The 14,922-nt window shown below is 50.5% G+C and overlaps 9 protein-coding genes across 9 annotated transcripts; 5 read left to right on the forward strand and 4 right to left on the reverse strand.

Moving 5' to 3' along the window:
* Positions 1-40: 40 nt before the first annotated feature.
* BDR25DRAFT_282324 (uncharacterized protein) lies at positions 41-1,286 on the reverse strand. The gene is made up of 2 exons (XM_033687961.1): positions 1,089-1,286; positions 41-1,014 (listed from the first exon to the last, which is right to left on the reverse strand). Exons 1-2 carry the CDS (start codon positions 1,261-1,263, stop codon positions 197-199), a joined length of 993 nt encoding a protein of 330 aa, XP_033549925.1. The 5' UTR covers positions 1,264-1,286; the 3' UTR covers positions 41-196.
* A 154-nt stretch (positions 1,287-1,440) lies between these two features.
* Positions 1,441-2,458, forward strand: BDR25DRAFT_282327 (uncharacterized protein). The gene is made up of 4 exons (XM_033687962.1): positions 1,441-1,593; positions 1,653-1,665; positions 1,722-1,850; positions 1,920-2,458. Exons 1-4 carry the CDS (start codon positions 1,470-1,472, stop codon positions 2,116-2,118), a joined length of 465 nt encoding a protein of 154 aa, XP_033549926.1. The 5' UTR covers positions 1,441-1,469; the 3' UTR covers positions 2,119-2,458.
* Positions 2,459-3,051: 593 nt separating this feature from the next.
* BDR25DRAFT_128421 (uncharacterized protein) lies at positions 3,052-3,895 on the forward strand. The gene is made up of 2 exons (XM_033683796.1): positions 3,052-3,416; positions 3,469-3,895. Exons 1-2 carry the CDS (start codon positions 3,250-3,252, stop codon positions 3,812-3,814), a joined length of 513 nt encoding a protein of 170 aa, XP_033549927.1. The 5' UTR covers positions 3,052-3,249; the 3' UTR covers positions 3,815-3,895.
* A 125-nt stretch (positions 3,896-4,020) lies between these two features.
* On the reverse strand, positions 4,021-4,581 carry BDR25DRAFT_352558 (uncharacterized protein; the record flags this gene model as incomplete). The annotated part of the gene is made up of 4 exons (XM_033695030.1): positions 4,021-4,197; positions 4,223-4,319; positions 4,353-4,461; positions 4,503-4,581. The coding sequence occupies 4 exons, from the start codon at positions 4,579-4,581 to the stop codon at positions 4,021-4,023; spliced, it is 462 nt and encodes a 153-aa protein (XP_033549928.1).
* On the forward strand, positions 4,476-6,224 carry BDR25DRAFT_392398 (uncharacterized protein; the record flags this gene model as incomplete). The annotated part of the gene is made up of 4 exons (XM_033698203.1): positions 4,476-5,867; positions 5,908-5,970; positions 5,999-6,017; positions 6,066-6,224. The coding sequence occupies exons 1-4, from the start codon at positions 4,651-4,653 to the stop codon at positions 6,222-6,224; spliced, it is 1,458 nt and encodes a 485-aa protein (XP_033549929.1). The 5' UTR covers positions 4,476-4,650.
* A 368-nt stretch (positions 6,225-6,592) lies between these two features.
* On the reverse strand, positions 6,593-8,394 carry BDR25DRAFT_341269 (uncharacterized protein; the record flags this gene model as incomplete). The annotated part of the gene is made up of 3 exons (XM_033693592.1): positions 7,905-8,394; positions 7,066-7,810; positions 6,593-6,976 (listed from the first exon to the last, which is right to left on the reverse strand). The coding sequence occupies exons 1-3, from the start codon at positions 8,372-8,374 to the stop codon at positions 6,593-6,595; spliced, it is 1,599 nt and encodes a 532-aa protein (XP_033549930.1). The 5' UTR covers positions 8,375-8,394.
* Positions 8,395-8,669: 275 nt separating this feature from the next.
* On the reverse strand, positions 8,670-10,236 carry BDR25DRAFT_341270 (Actin/actin-like protein). The gene is made up of 3 exons (XM_033693593.1): positions 9,901-10,236; positions 9,716-9,839; positions 8,670-9,659 (listed from the first exon to the last, which is right to left on the reverse strand). The coding sequence occupies exons 1-3, from the start codon at positions 10,228-10,230 to the stop codon at positions 8,776-8,778; spliced, it is 1,338 nt and encodes a 445-aa protein (XP_033549931.1). The 5' UTR covers positions 10,231-10,236; the 3' UTR covers positions 8,670-8,775.
* Positions 10,237-10,740: 504 nt separating this feature from the next.
* BDR25DRAFT_128497 (uncharacterized protein) lies at positions 10,741-11,550 on the forward strand. Its single transcript, XM_033683798.1, has 4 exons — positions 10,741-10,881; positions 11,066-11,189; positions 11,239-11,286; positions 11,348-11,550. The coding sequence occupies exons 1-4, from the start codon at positions 10,829-10,831 to the stop codon at positions 11,393-11,395; spliced, it is 273 nt and encodes a 90-aa protein (XP_033549932.1). The 5' UTR covers positions 10,741-10,828; the 3' UTR covers positions 11,396-11,550.
* A 312-nt stretch (positions 11,551-11,862) lies between these two features.
* On the forward strand, positions 11,863-14,059 carry BDR25DRAFT_128515 (uncharacterized protein). Its single transcript, XM_033683799.1, has 5 exons — positions 11,863-11,883; positions 11,944-12,047; positions 12,096-13,443; positions 13,504-13,698; positions 13,757-14,059. Exons 3-5 carry the CDS (start codon positions 12,145-12,147, stop codon positions 13,958-13,960), a joined length of 1,698 nt encoding a protein of 565 aa, XP_033549933.1. The 5' UTR covers positions 11,863-11,883; positions 11,944-12,047; positions 12,096-12,144; the 3' UTR covers positions 13,961-14,059.
* The last annotated feature ends 863 nt before the right edge of the window (positions 14,060-14,922 follow it).

Genomic DNA, 14,922 nt, shown 5'->3' on the forward strand with positions numbered 1-14,922 from the left:
GTCAAACATTCAATACTTTGTGAAATTTTACTCTTATTGTCGAGCTGTTGGTCTATAGGCAGCTCATACCTCGATGATATCTCGCAATATATCCATTCGTTCAAAGTCCAAGTGCACATGGTCAGAACGACTTTCCTAACGCCCAGAATATGCAATGCAAAACTTGCCGTAAAAAATGCTCTTCATCATCTTATCCTCACTCATCCATCTGCCAAGCATACTCCATGGTCTCCCTATTCGCCTTCCGATTCCTCGCCTTGAACCACTCTCCCTCAAACCCATTCCCCCTATCCACACCATCCCATCGATGGCCCGGCCGTATCCCATATCGATTCGGCGTAAAGGCACCTTTATACAGTGGTTTCCCCGTAATACTCCTCCCTGCCTTCTTCTTTTCCAAAAAGCCCATCGCGGGATCATTCCACCGATCCTGTTCCTTCAATTCCTCATTCAGCGCCGCATCGGATGCATACCGAGCGACGGTCATGTATTTCGCATCTCTCAGCTCTTCCTTCCGTTTCTCAGCCGCCACATTTTGCACCGCGCCTCTCGCCTCCCTTTCTTTCTCTACTTTCTTCCTCTCCTCTTCCTCAGCCTTCTTCCTCGCCTCCGCACGCTTCATCACTACATTAATAATCCGTCCACTCGCATCCCGATAAATCGTCTCCCCACCGCCATTCTTCTCCGCCTCCTTCGCCACCTCCGCAGCTTGTTTGAGATCCGCCTCCCGTTTCTTTTTCACGGCTGCGGCAACTTGTGCAGCCGTTTGCAAGCCTGCGTGCGCGCCAGAGTCCATTTTCAACACGCCCTCTGTGTCGACGAGTTCAGGAGCTTCATCCTCTTCCTCAGCGGCTTTCTGCCGGTCTGACGCTGCTTGTGTTAGGATAGCATCTGCGGCCGCGTTTTCGGCGTCGGCAGCGAGTTGGGCGGCGGTTGAGGGCGCGGCGACGCCGAAGGTGGTCCAGGAGGCTTTGGTCTTGGATCTGGATTTTTTGGATGTGATTGGCATGCCCGCTGTGGCGATTGCGGTTAGCGTGGGTAGACTGCAAAGGGATGTTGGGCATATTGATGTATGGGGAGGGACGTACGAATTATAGGTCTGTCGTCGTCGTCGTCGTCCTTGCTTTTGGACCAGCCTGCGATATCATCGTCGGCGATTTTAAGACCGTCTTCCTTGTTCTTTCGTTTGCGCTTTTTGGATTTCTTGTCGGCAGGCGAGTCAGCAGTGAGGTAGTTCTTTGCTAGATAGTCGGCGAGAGACATTTCTGTGGAGGATGTTAGATTCGGTAAGTTAGGAAAGGTTATGAAGTCGAGATGGTGAACTTTGGCAGCAGCTCTTGGCAAGCGCGCGTTGACTAATATCACGTGGTCTGGCGCTTTCGCGTCATGCTAGTGCTGCTGAAGCTACCTCAGTTTTTCAAGTCTCCTCCTTTCGCTAGAATTTTATATTCGCTGCAGCAACGTACAACATGGCGCATGGAGAGCGCTCTGAAAAAGCTTGGCTATGGTATACAGCTGTCTACGAGGCTATCCAAGAGATTCCGAAAGGAAGAGTGACATCCTACGGGCACATCGCGAGGCTGGTCGGGAAGCGTAAGCATCCCACCCTCATCATAGTTTCAGCTAATGAGGGCGTTTGCTAACGTTTGCAGCCGAATGCCCCAGGTACTCAAAGCTGCGAACATCTGAAGCCGAGAACTAACCCGTGATGCGACTCAAAGACAGGTCGGAGTCTGTCTTAAACACCTCCCCTCAAAATCTAGCGATCCAAGCAAGAAGAGTCCGACATGGCACAGTGGCAATGTGCCCTGGCAGCGCGTGATCAACGCTAGAGGAGGCATCAGCCCGAGGTTAGTGAGTAACTTTCCTTATTCACGCCGGTCTCCGCTTCGTCGTTTTGTCTTGTTAACAAGACAAAGAGGACCTTCCGGGGCGAGTCGACAAGCAGCGGCACTACGCGCGGAAGGTGTGCAAGTCGATCAGGGACCGATGGGCGAGCTCACTGTGAATTTGGAGCGATTTGGATGGTTTCCGGATGTGCTGCCGAGCGAGGAGGGCTTGGTGGAGAGCAGCGGCGAGGAAGACGAGGATGAAGAAGCGGCGGCGTACCATACCTGAGGCATCCTCACCCGGAAACGGGTGTTTGGGGAAGATGCCATGGTACCGGAACGGAACATCAAACGGAGCAAGTTTCTATTGTTGGCAGCTGATTGACAGGAGTTCTATGGACCGGAAGTACTAAGAGCGGTTCCTTCGTCCCAGTAGATAGACTGCATCCCACCTCTCTCATCGCTGGCGGTTTGGCGATTCCACGTACTCGCCGGCTATGCCGAGATAGGTAGACGCCGGAGGCGTAAACGAGGTCCTGGTTGCGGGAGTTCTGGGGCTGGATGGCAACATGCGTGAACCACGGCCGAATCCGGATCGTTATCGAGACAGCGTGAAGCAAGGCACGCTCGTCATAAGCGGGACAGCAAGTAATATCAGACGAGGCATTTATTAAGATGAAAGCTAGTGCGCCGCATCTCCGTGACTGTGGCTGTTTGGAGAGGGGCTCAGAGCTGTGTCGAGTGGGGTACAGGTCCACGATGCCTTGCAGACGATGACCATTTGCTTGCTTCACCAGTCCGGCAGTCCAGCAGGAACCCGCTCAGCCTCCAACACGCCCACGTTCGCACGTCGGCGGCGCATGACGGCCGTGTCATCTGTGTCATCATTGTGTCTTCACCAGGCGGCCAACAGATCAAACCGGCTGGCGCTGAGCCAGCCTCGGCGAATCGGGGTGCGTCACGGGGCAGCTCCATCATGGACGTCTTATCGCACGCCCAGTTCCCAGGCACAACAAAGGATGTGGGGAGGCGTGCGCCTTTGACTGCCCATAAAGCCCCCCAGCTTCGCCTCCGGGGGCTCCTCACAACATATCTCATGCGCCCTTTCATCCGTAGACTCCCTCTGCATAGCCACTTACTCTTTGAGCAGCGTTCTGACTGAGTCACCCCAAGGAGTCATCCACGACAGCTACCAGTCACCAGTCACTAGTCACTAGTCACCCCTTCCTTCTCCTCTCCTAAGATTATTAGTACCTTCTGTTACACCCACTTACCCTACAATCACTCTCACTACTCTCGTTCTGTCCCCCAAACACCTCCCTGATCTACCTAGCTACCTACAGCCACCCGCCCACCCCCTTCGCCTATCATCACTCTTCCAAGGCACCTCCACCAGTTCACCAAGCTTCCCACAGCTACCATGTCGTCTGAGCAGACCTTTTCGACCCACGACCTCCGCAGCGGAGCCAAGGAGTTCGGCCGCGACAAGGACCAGAGGGTGAAATGGGCCCATGGTACTTCCTATGGCCCGGGACGGAGGGTTGAGGACGCCCGACCTCGACCTGCGCGCGTCATTCCAACCCCAAAGTCAGCATACCCAGGTGCCTTGCTTTGCAGCTAAGGCTAACGTGAATTTTAGGTCCACTGCTGGTTTCAACAAGGCCCGCACCGCCCTTAAGAACGACATGGTCGATGCTAGCGACTCTTCGGCCGATGAGGAAGTCGACGAGCCCTCCGCCGCCCCAGCACCAGATGCCGAGATCACCTATTCCTACGACGCCGAGCGAGGCCCGAGCCACGGAAGCCAGGTACTTGGGCAAGCACTTGCGCAAGCCATCGAGCGGTTTGAGGTCCACCAGACCGACAAGCTGATCAAGGAGGAATATGAGGTGCTGGACGCCGGCGAGGTGCTGTCTCCGGCTCCAAGGCCCCGCAGGCATGGCGTCACCCCCGAGGACGAGGACTACGAGTTCATCGAGGCCTAATTCTTTCGCCTACGGATATCCCCTCCTTCCGTGATTGTGTTTTAGGTTATTAGCGGACTGCATGCTCTCCATTGGCGTTTTGTATGGCATTCAGATACCTGCGGGTTGTGTCTTTTGGGTCATTAGCATTGTAACGGTACACGGCAGCATCAACAGGCGAGCGTTCGGCGCTTTCTGAGGACTTGAGCAGCCCCTTACAGCATGCTTTAGATTTTCTGCATTGGATTTCTGTATTGGATTTTTTTGGATGACGGATGGATGCATCGGCAGGACCCTTGTCTACTGTACAGTGTTTGACCTGGTTGCTTTTGCTTTGTCGCATCTGCGTTCTCGGTAGTCAAGTCGATTGGATGCATGAATTCATGCTTCCACCAACCCGAGCACTGCTCCCGATCTCGATCCAGTGACAGTGGAGAAGATCTTGAAACTCTCGATTGCAGTTATGGCAAGCTGCGTAATGGTGAAGCTGCCGAGTTTACCAAGCAGGGAAGGTCTTGGCTTGTAGCTGATGAGTGCGTCGATCGAGGTAGATGCATACGTCATCGTGAAGGTCCCACCAGCAACTTCGTCCCCTGACACAGCCCCAAGGTCTTTCTGGGCTCGCCTACTAAAGACGCTTAACCCACTGCAAAGGCCGACAATTCTCACTCATCGCGTGTGGGCCTGATACAGCAGAAAAACACGCCACCGCCGTCGTTCATATATCTTCGGTCGCGTCCCGCCTGAACTCGGGGTGGTTGATCAATTCGATTATCGATTTCCCTCATGGCTGCAAGGCGTTAAGACCGCGCTTTAATTATTCGATACATAGAAGCAAAAACGAAAAGAAGAACATCATGGCCGGACGGCCACGGTGGGTCCTACACTTACAGGCGCAATTCTGGCGCGTCCTCATGGGCATTGGGATGATGCTCCATCGCCTCGCGCGCCCCTTGCCACCATCTCCTTCCTTCCACAAACACATCGATGCGACTGTGTCCCCTCTTAAGGGGAAGTTTAGACTGCAGTTTTACGTACCGAAGGACTATCATGCGCAGAAGAGGCTGAAGGGCAAGAGATATCCATGTGTTATCAATTTCCACGGCGGCGGGTTTACCCTAGGAACTGCTCGTGACGACGCCAGGTGGGCCGGCGTGGTCGTCGAACAAGTGGGAGCAGTGGTTGTAAGTGTGGATTACAGGCTTGCACCCGAGTTCCCGTTTCCTACGGCCGTGGAAGATGGAGCAGATGCAATCTTGTATCTGGCCCGTAATGCGGATCAATTGATGCTGGATCCAGCGCGTTTCGCGGTGTCGGGGTTCTCCTCGGGCGCGAATATGAGCTTCACGGTGCCTTTGTGTCTCCAAGGTGAGCTGTTGGACAAAACGCCCTCGGGGACTCCAATCCAGAACCACCGTGGTAGTGTTCCTGCTCAACTTGCACCACCACCGACATCATCATCAAACCTCTCGCCAAATTCCTCACGAATCGGTCTCACGCGGCAAAAGTCCCGTCTAGATCGAATAGCCATGCTTCGCCAAACAGGAACATCCTCCCTCTCCCTCGTTTCCTCGTACAAGGACGGCGCAGCTGTCTCCGTTATCACGCAAGACACTGAGGTCAAAATCAGAGGCATAGTGTCCTTCTATCCGTCCACAGACTACACGCAAACGCGCGAACAACGTCGCCAAACCTGCTCGCGAACAGACCAACAGCTCCCCGCTGTTTTCACCGAGCTATTCGACGACTCGTATCTTCAACCCCCTAGCCTGGATCTCTCTCATCCCTGGCTAAGCCCCGGCGTGGCTCCTGAGCACATGCTTGCTGTCTTGCCCGACGACATCGTCCTATTCACCTGCGAGTGGGACATGCTCTTAGCCGAAGGCGAACGATTCCGAGACAGATTGGTAAATGATCTAAAGAAACGAGTACATTATCACTGCATCCCAGGTGTCCCGCACGGGTGGGACAAGGCGCCGAATCCCCTTCGAGAGTCTCCTGGCGCTCGACAGCAGTATATGGTGGCTTGTCGAGAGTTGAAGAGGATGTTTGATCTTGAGCAGGATGGCGAAGAGTAGAGGTTACCAGGCCCCTGGATTTTGGATGGGATACAGCGTGCTAGTGTTTTGGGTTGATGCTTCGTATATATACCCTGTTGGCATGGGGATTGGTATTCAGTGACTTCTTAGGATTAGAATTGTAAAGGGAGAAGGCGTTGGAGGATGTGGCGCGGATTTTATTTAGAAATGTGAATAGAATGTAATCTTATCAGATGTATGAACGAAAACTTCAGAAACCCCATTTTGGCTTCGATGGGGTTTGGTTTCTTCGAATCAAACCCTTGCAGTATTTGATTCTACGAAGGGGTTCTGTAATCCCAGTCCCCATTACTCCTAACCTTTATATGACCCTTTCACGGCTCTGTTTCTAGTTACAAAAGCAGTAGATGTACTTACTCACTACGTATCTTCATTTTTTATGTCCCTCCTTTAACTTTGAATTTTGACTTTCATCACATCACGCTTCTTTCCTTGGACCGTCTCATGTCTTGTTCATTGCTCCTCAATCATACGCGCAACTGGGGCACAAAGGTACTCAGAAGCAGACAAGAAAACCATCGCGAAAATAAAGATCAAGTGTGGAAATCTTCCCAGATTCATAACATATACACACCCATCATTCAGCTAGTCTATATTTTACAAACCCCTGCTAGTCTTCTTTCCACCCGACCATGTTGTGAAGCTTCTATAGTACAACCCCTCTCAACCCGCAACATCCCCTTCCCCCCCTTTCCCCCAACTAAACCGCCCTCGCCCAAAGCCTACTCTTCCTCCTCTCCATCTTCAACCGATCTTCTACGACATCATCCTTCGTGAAAACGGGCAAATCTCTCTCCCTCAACGCGTACTCAATAACCTTCCACCGCCCCACCTCCCTCTCCTTATCAACCTTCGTGACCCTCTTATCCTTCAGCTTTACATTCGGCAGCCGCAGCAAATCCTCCATGCCCGGTTTGACTTTGTCTTGGATCTCCCCTTCTGCGCGAATCTGGTCGATGAGTTTCTTCGGTTTTGGTTTAGCGGCGGCAAGGAGGTGGGTGTATAGGTCACCGAGGGTGGAGGAGTTATTGAGGAGGTGGTCGGTGATGCGGAGGGAGGTTAGTTGGAGGAGTCGTTTTGAGAGCTAGGAAACCCATCATCATTAGTATAAAATCGGAATCGGAATTTAGATTGGGGGGGTTTGCAGATGAAGAAAGAGATAGAGAGGCTTACTGCGAATTTGATCTGGGGATCGGTCAATTGGATTTCGTAGTAGTCGACCAGTTCTGGTCCTTCCGAAACTGTGGGGTTTTGGATAGAGATGGATTGAGCCGCAAGGGTTTCGATAGCGTTACGGACTGCGGTGCGCATGGTAGCGACGGCTTCTTCAGAGGTAGAGGCTAAGGCCTCGAGTTCAGCGGTTGGAGAGGGAGATTCGGGATTTACGGTCGTTGTCTCAGTGACTTCGTCGACTGTCATTGTAGATTCTTCTCGTTTGGCGCGCGGAACAGGTCTGTTTGACATGAAGTCGAAAGGCTTCTTTTCGTTTTGCTTCACCAAAGCGGCAGCCTTTGTGGGTACAGCGTCTGTCGAACCAGCTATGGCGTTGTCGATTGATTGGCTTCCGGGTTCATGGCTGGAATTCTCGGCTTCAGCATGCACCTCTTCTGCAATGTATTCCTCAACAACTTCCTCCAGCCCTTCCTCCACGGCCTGCTCCTTTGCCTCCCTGTAGTTGACCTCTTCTAAAAATTCCTTCATTGCCTCGGGGGGAAAATTTAGCTCAAGCTGCCCATCTGGCGCAGCGTGGAGCTTGACATTGTATATCCAAGTTGGGTCCTCGCTCGAGAATCGTTCTGGATGGCTCGCTAGCGTCGGTTCTTGTTTTGCCTGTATGAGCATATATGTCTCGACAACGGCTCTCAAGAACGCATTATTCAGTTGCGATTGCTCGGTAACTTTTGTCTGAGGAGCATAACTGTTCCAATCAGCACAATTTCCAATTCCACATCCCAGAACCCATGTCCATCTCTCATGAGGTTATGGGAACTCGTCAGAGTAGAAATACATACGCACTCCCCTCCCATCCCCTCAGTTTGTCCCCTTTCTGCCACTCATTAAATTCCTTCGCCCACTTCTCCCCACCAACAACCTCTAGCCCATCCCAAGTTACTGCCTCTTCATACTCCCCTAGACCTTCCCCGTCTTCTGCCTCCTCCAGCATCTCCTGCTCCTCGCCCTGCTCCTCGGGTGTGATCCGCACGGGCGACGTCGGATCGTAGGGATCTACGTGCGCGCCTATAGGCTCCGACTCTCCGAGGAGTCGTTTCTGCCATCTCCGCACCATGGCTTGGTGTTTTTTTTTGTCTGGCTTCCCGTCGAAGATGCCGTTGTACCGAGTCGAGCTCGAGAAGGTTGCAGAGGTGGGACTGAATCGATAGCGTGCTGGGAAGCCCGTGAAGCAAACTAATCGAGGCCGCCATGATGGGTAGTAAGGTAATAAATTTTCAATTGGCCGTTGTGGCCGCGGTATTCGGCGCATTGTAGCGTGCTGAGCGAAATGGTGATTGCTCCGCTCTAAATTCGAGACGCAGGATTCGGCGCCGGCTGAATCTCGGGATGCTCGTAAACACGTGATCGTTACGCCTGGAGTTCGTGGTTGACTCCACTGGAATGTGTACCAATATGACGTGATATGCCATGGCCTGTGGATGGGTGATCAGCCATCTAGGCAGATCTACCATATTCTTAATGTTTGAAAGTCTTCAGAAGTGGATGCTTGTTGTATTAATTGTACAATCAGAGTATCAACTGATGAAACCAGGCAGGCTTATTCCGTTATCCCAGCAGTAAATGGCACCAGATAATGCCTTGTCTTCGGTGCAAACTCTAATTACTACACACTGATACTCTTACATTGCTTGCATGGATAGCTTCCAACGTTCACTTCATGTCGCCTCCAGCGAATTTCCTAGCTAACCATCCCGATCCTCTTTCATCATACTCAGCCTTTTCGACCAGTGCCTCTTTCAGCAACTCAGTCTGACTTGCAAATTTTGCTGCTCCAAGCCATGTATGCTTGATTGGATCCTCTGCCCTCGAGATATTGAGATCATACTCTGCAGGGACAAGGGCCCTGAGTTCAGACTCTAGTCTTTCCATAAAACCAGGAATAAGCGAGTTACCTCCTACAATGACTACATTCGCCAACATTCCCACCTTCAGTGCCTCGGGGAGGACAGCCACAGACTGCATTATGGTCTCCGGGAGGCCAGGTTCTTGAATTCCGATGTCGGTAGGGTGGAAGAGAAGCTCTGGAACTGCGAAACGCTCGTTTCCGAGAGGAAGAAGATCTTCTCTTGGTCCTTGGGGGGGCTGAAGGCCTCGGCGCATCCGTGACTTTGTTGGATCATGAGGTCGCGCATAGCCGTGACTGAAATGCTCATAGTCTGGCAGCACATAATCCAAGACAATTGTTGGGTCAACATTCCTTCTATCGCCTACCCGGCCCTTCCATGTGCGCTCCAAATCCTGGGAGAACTGTTGTGTAGAAGGTGCAACGAATGAGACGGCTTCCTTGATTTCATTCAGCAGGTGGGTTTCTTCCATCATGTTGTAATGCCGAAGTGAAGATAATTCTTTAAGGTAGTTCGTGAGCAGCTTGCCGCCCACGGTGAGGCGCCGCAGCGCGGATTGTATGAGCTGACCCGAGTATAGTGGTAGGATGGTGGTGTCGGAATACGAAGTGTCGATAATGAGGAGGCATTCTTGCGGGAGGGCCGAGAGTGAATTGGGGTTTAGCTGGTGGTAAGCGTTGAGTGTTGGTCCTTAACTTATTAGTCTCAACTTTTATAATTAGGACTTACGTCGAAGGGAGGCATACCAACGCAACGATAGTATCGTGCAAACTCAAACTGCTCGAAAATTATCTCATCGCAGTTCTTCTGCAGCAGACTTGGACAATTTGGTTTCTCTGTCAAGAGTAAGTTCGATTCTCGCGGATCACACTACAATTCTAATTAGCTTGTTGAGATTCTAAACTGACCCAAAGGCGCGTCTCGTACCTACCCTTAACCCTTCCCCTGCCTTTGCATCGAAGAACTCATGTTCCCAGATGGCTTTTTGTGCCTCCCAGTTCACGATGAAACCTTTCTCTACGGGACGTCGGAACGCCAATTCGCCAAAGTCATTACAATTTGAGAGCTCCGAGGATACATAGGTGCGCTTGTCACGGTTACTCCGCGCAATGCAGTTGGGCGCGACACTGCAGTCGTTGTAGGTGAGGTCTGCGGATCCAGCGGGGACGACGCCAACTTTGAGGGTGTACGCGCCATTGTCGAGAACCAATGTCTGCGTCGGAAGAGAAGAGGAGAACTTCCTAGACCCTTTTGGGGCCATCTTTGCTGGTATGTTGCGATATTTCTAAAATCGGACGGCTGGACCCAAGCCCATCAAACATTACGTAATCAAAGCTATCATTGCGGCTCAAGTAAAAAAAATACCCACGTGACTCTCATCTAAATGATTCCGGACAGGTTTTCTGCTTGCAACTTCCTCCACCAACCGCAAGGCCACACTTGCAGGATTCTGTCCATGTGGTCTTCTGCATATCGGCACTGCTCACACGTTGGTGATGTTTCCCCTCTTTTGGGCCGCCCTCTTTGGCCTCCGCATTGAATCAGCCCATCAATTGTCCCGAGGTGTTATCGCGGGTCGTTACACCCTTTACTGTGAACGGCCACGGCTTGCATTACAGGTCGTGCAGCTCACCGGAGATGTCAGGGCCTGTCCAAGAACCCCCAATCGCAATCTGAAGTAAAACTGCCGCGTCGATTGCTGATGAGATACAGGACACGTGGGCCTACTGACATGGTCCCTATATACCAAGATAGTATGATCCCTCGAGGTTGTCTTCTTTCCCGTTGGCCCATGCCATAGGAGTTGCAACGCTTTCTTTTTTCAAGGCAAAAGGCAAACCGTTGCCCTGTTGATATCAATGTTACGAGAGGCTTACCAGGATTGCGCATATACAGAGGTCAGCAGCCAGAAGTACGTAACAACAACACACTCTTTCAGAGCCTCATACATCACCGAGCCTAAAAAGGCATAAAATGTGGCCTTGCAGATGGCATGTCTGCCTTATCCGTCTCTCCCTTTCACCGGTCCTTTTCCGAAGCCACTCGCCCAAGTCATCAATTAGAGCGTTCTAAAAAAAAAAAAACCTGGAAGTCAGGCACCGGTCAACAAGCAACAGTATGCCGTGGGTCTGGGATTATTTCTCTACCTATCGGCTTAGTGAAGACGATTTGAAGGCTTTTCTAACAGAATTGTTTGGTCAACATGAGTTCTCTATTTCGGTAGGCCTCCCCTCTGCGACCACTTATTTTGCTCTAACAGTGAAAGAAGGCCAGCAATGGGAATTATGCATTTACGGTCCCACGATGTCTCAACATTGTAAGGCCTAGCTTTCCTTAAATCTAAATATTCTCCGTTAGAAAAACTCACGGCCAGGTAGGACGAGAGAAACAAACTAGAGGACCGTCGATGGACCACCGGCCAGTGACACAACACCATTTTTGGCATTTGTGAAAGGCGATCTTAGCCTTGAAAAACGGCTATGGAAATTTTTCTGTTCCTATGTAGAGGTTGGTGGAAATAGCTAGGCTATTCGGGGTCATTGCGTTTGAAGGCAAACTTACATGGGGCGTTCCAGATACAAATGTGGAGGTTCTCGCGGGCGAAAGGCAAAATGCACTGGGCCAGTTTAAAAGGCCGACGTTTTCCATTAAGAAATAGCTCTCATCTTTTTGGTATATATCTCCAAGTCCATAAAATCCGCAATTAACGCAGTCCATTGCTCGAAATCTTGTAAAATGAATCAATTGATCCAAGCGTGCGAAAATTATGATTCCTTCCCGGAGAATCTCATCGATGATGACCTACCGATACATCGTTTGGTATTTCATCGGAATCAACTGCAGTGCCAAGCTAGTCGTCTTTTCGACGAGAAGCAGGCTGCAGTGGATGTTCTAGACTTTAGACAACACCAAGGTGAGAAACACAGTTACCGGCATCTTTGGGCGAGAGAGCGCTGACAAGGCCGTGCCAAAGAAGAAGTGAATCAGAGATGTCTGACAGACTTGGATCAGCTCAAAGAACTGCTCAGGGAAGCATTCACTAGCGAACAGAACGAGCCGATTTGCAGGTATATGTGGGTTGCTCGTGCTCTTCCGTCACGCTTAATGAGCTCTTACAGCCACCAGTTTTGTGCATGCGCTCCATAGCCGGGCCCCACTTAGAATATCTTCTTCCATGTTGACTTTTCTTTTCTCCTATTACCAAATTATGGCGTCCTTTCTGGATTTTATTTCCCCTTTTGGTAAGCAAGAACATGCCGAAGACTCCCATTTCAGTGCCGTGAAGGAGGATATCCGTCTTGATTCAAGACACAGTGGACTCAAAATTCGTGAGCTGGGTCGATCGGGTCTTGAAATACGCATTGGCTACAATTTACGGTCTGTGGAGCGATCACCGGGCCAAAAGGATTTCCCGTGGTCAATTCGCCAAACGGCGGTGTACCATTCGTTCGACTTGGAGACTGCGCATACCTTGTGGGTCAACTTCAAGGGTAATAAGCTTCTAAAGAAACGAGTAGAAGAGGTCTTAGCCTCATCTGACGCTCACAAAATTGGATCATGCAGTCAAGCATTCACTACTTCACTTCAGCAACATGTCTTGTTCTGCGATTGGTCGGGCGAAAACTGGCGTTGGTATATCAATTACCTCGAAACTGAGTTGCACAAGATGTCTCGGAATGCACTCGCTGTACCTGTCAACAATTCTGCTATTCTCAAGTCTCATGTACGCCAACATATATGCACAGACCATTGTGCAGCCTCTTGCGGAATTCATGTCAGGCAATCATCCGACGATTCTAGGGATGATCCACAACTATGCCTTCCAAGGTACCAATCTAAAACCTCGCCGTCGGTCCGCCAGGAGAGCCCTTCAGAGTCAACAATAGATAAACTACGTGGTAGTGATTGGGCCCTTCCCGCGAGAAGGAGTTACAAATTCCTGAAGCTCTTTATTGGGCCAACCCTTAGTACTCTAAGATACAACAGGCTTTCTTCACTTCTGTCTGGGCAATCAGACCTGACAGACCATAGTAGCACCTCAAGCTTGACCCCAGTCGCCGAAACTCCGGGTCTGGAAGAAAAGAGTGATACAAAGCGCTCCCCCAATGCTACCCAAGACGCACAGCAGGATCAATGGAATCCCCAAGATAAGAATTCCTGTGCTGAAGCTGGTAATCAGGCTAGTTCCGAGGAAAGTTTCACTATCCGTGATCTCCAGCGAATGCATTACATCGAAGAGCAACTCCAAGAAGCGAACTTGGTGCTGAGGATGAATATCGAAAACCTTCATGATCTAAGGCAACTTTACAGCTCTATCAGCAGTCATCAAGGCTTTCCAACCAAAATAAAATCTAGTTGTGGGTCTGACTTAGCAGACTTCGACAGGCGCGTTTTAGGAGTGGAGAAAGATCACCGTACGCAGTTATGGAGGACGGAGACTATTCTGCAGCTGTTGAATAATCGAAAAGGCCTGGTACGATACATTATCTTCCTATTTCCGAATGAAAGGCTCAATTGCTAACTTGTAGAGAAGTTACATGACATTATACAGTACCAAAACATGAGGGCAAATGAATTATCTGCAAAGAAAGCACAGTCTTCGGCCGACAAAATGGAAGTGATGACTACCAGCATGCACGAAATCGCCCGCAAGACAAACCAAGAGACTGTTTCCATGCGGGTTATTACTTCAGTAACACTCTTTTTCCTACCCGGGACCTTTGTAGCAGTATGTTGCGCCGACCCGCCCGTGGTCGCTTAATAGTTCTGCTAACAAGGCTGTGTAGACAATAATGAGCACCGACATCATCAGGTTCGTGGACAAAAAGTCAGTGTTCCAACTCAAAGGTTTAAGAATATATTTAGCCATCAGCATTCCTATGATGATGATGACTTTCCTGGCTTGGTACATAGTTTATAGGGTGGAGAGGAGGCGTGATAGGCTCATTAACTGCACGATCCAGGGTACAAAAGGTTCGAATAGGGTCTAACTTTGTTCGTTCTCGGTATTAATGAAGTTTTATACTGCAAGTATTCCCGACACAGATTAAATATACGGAGGGTTGGGTTCTAACTTGGAAAAAAAAGTTGCTTGCCATTCTTGGATTCTGTGTTACTCTTAGCTTAAGACACTGCGTCAGCACTCACGTATATTAACAAAAATTCGGGGCCTAGATTGGATTATTGGCTAGGGAACTTTCCTTAGGGTGGATGAGAAGGCTCTATAAGCCCGGCAACAAGAAGATGTGAAGTGGTGAGGTGTGACCGGATTCCGAAGTCAGAAACACTCAAGCTCGAGGCTAAGCCAAAATAGTCGTAGTAGCAGGCTGACCCAAGTTCAAGGACCACGCCACAGTCCTGGCCTCAACAATGACAGCCTCTCCCACTTCCCAAATGTGCCAGCTGGTTACCATAACCGTCCCAAGACTATTGGCTTGCGAGGACTCCCGCTAGTAGGGATAAAGGAAAACGCCCAGGCAAACAAGCGATTCGCCCAATGCCTTGAGTCTGTGACCGGACAGTCACGGGAAGGACGAGGTGTCATCACCGGATGGGCGTGAGAAGGGAAGCTACGAGTTAAGGTTTCTAAGTCTCCTTTACACGAATAGTGACTGGACCGCGCTCACTGGAAGTAGCATCCCCTAGCACTAACGCACGTCAAAATGATTCATCATTCGAAGCTTCCCCTGGTCAATTCAGCTGCCCTATGTATTTATAACACTTTATGGAAGATCGCTGTAGTCTAGCGATTCGATTTCAAAATTTCTGTATGTAGGAAATGCTCTACTCGGCATCTTCCCATCCTATCTACTAGCTTTGAAGCTAGCTTTGGTGGTTCCTTCGTCCTTGTCGGCCTTGTTCCGGTCAGTGCCTTTGATCATGTCAAATGGTTATCCTTTATTGACTAAGATAGAGGCAGGCTCTCCGTCCCTCTCGTCCCTCTCGTTCCTCT

This window comes from Lindgomyces ingoldianus, assembly GCF_010093535.1.
Source record: "Lindgomyces ingoldianus strain ATCC 200398 unplaced genomic scaffold BDR25scaffold_9, whole genome shotgun sequence".
Classification (NCBI taxonomy): Eukaryota; Fungi; Ascomycota; class Dothideomycetes; order Pleosporales; family Lindgomycetaceae; genus Lindgomyces; species Lindgomyces ingoldianus.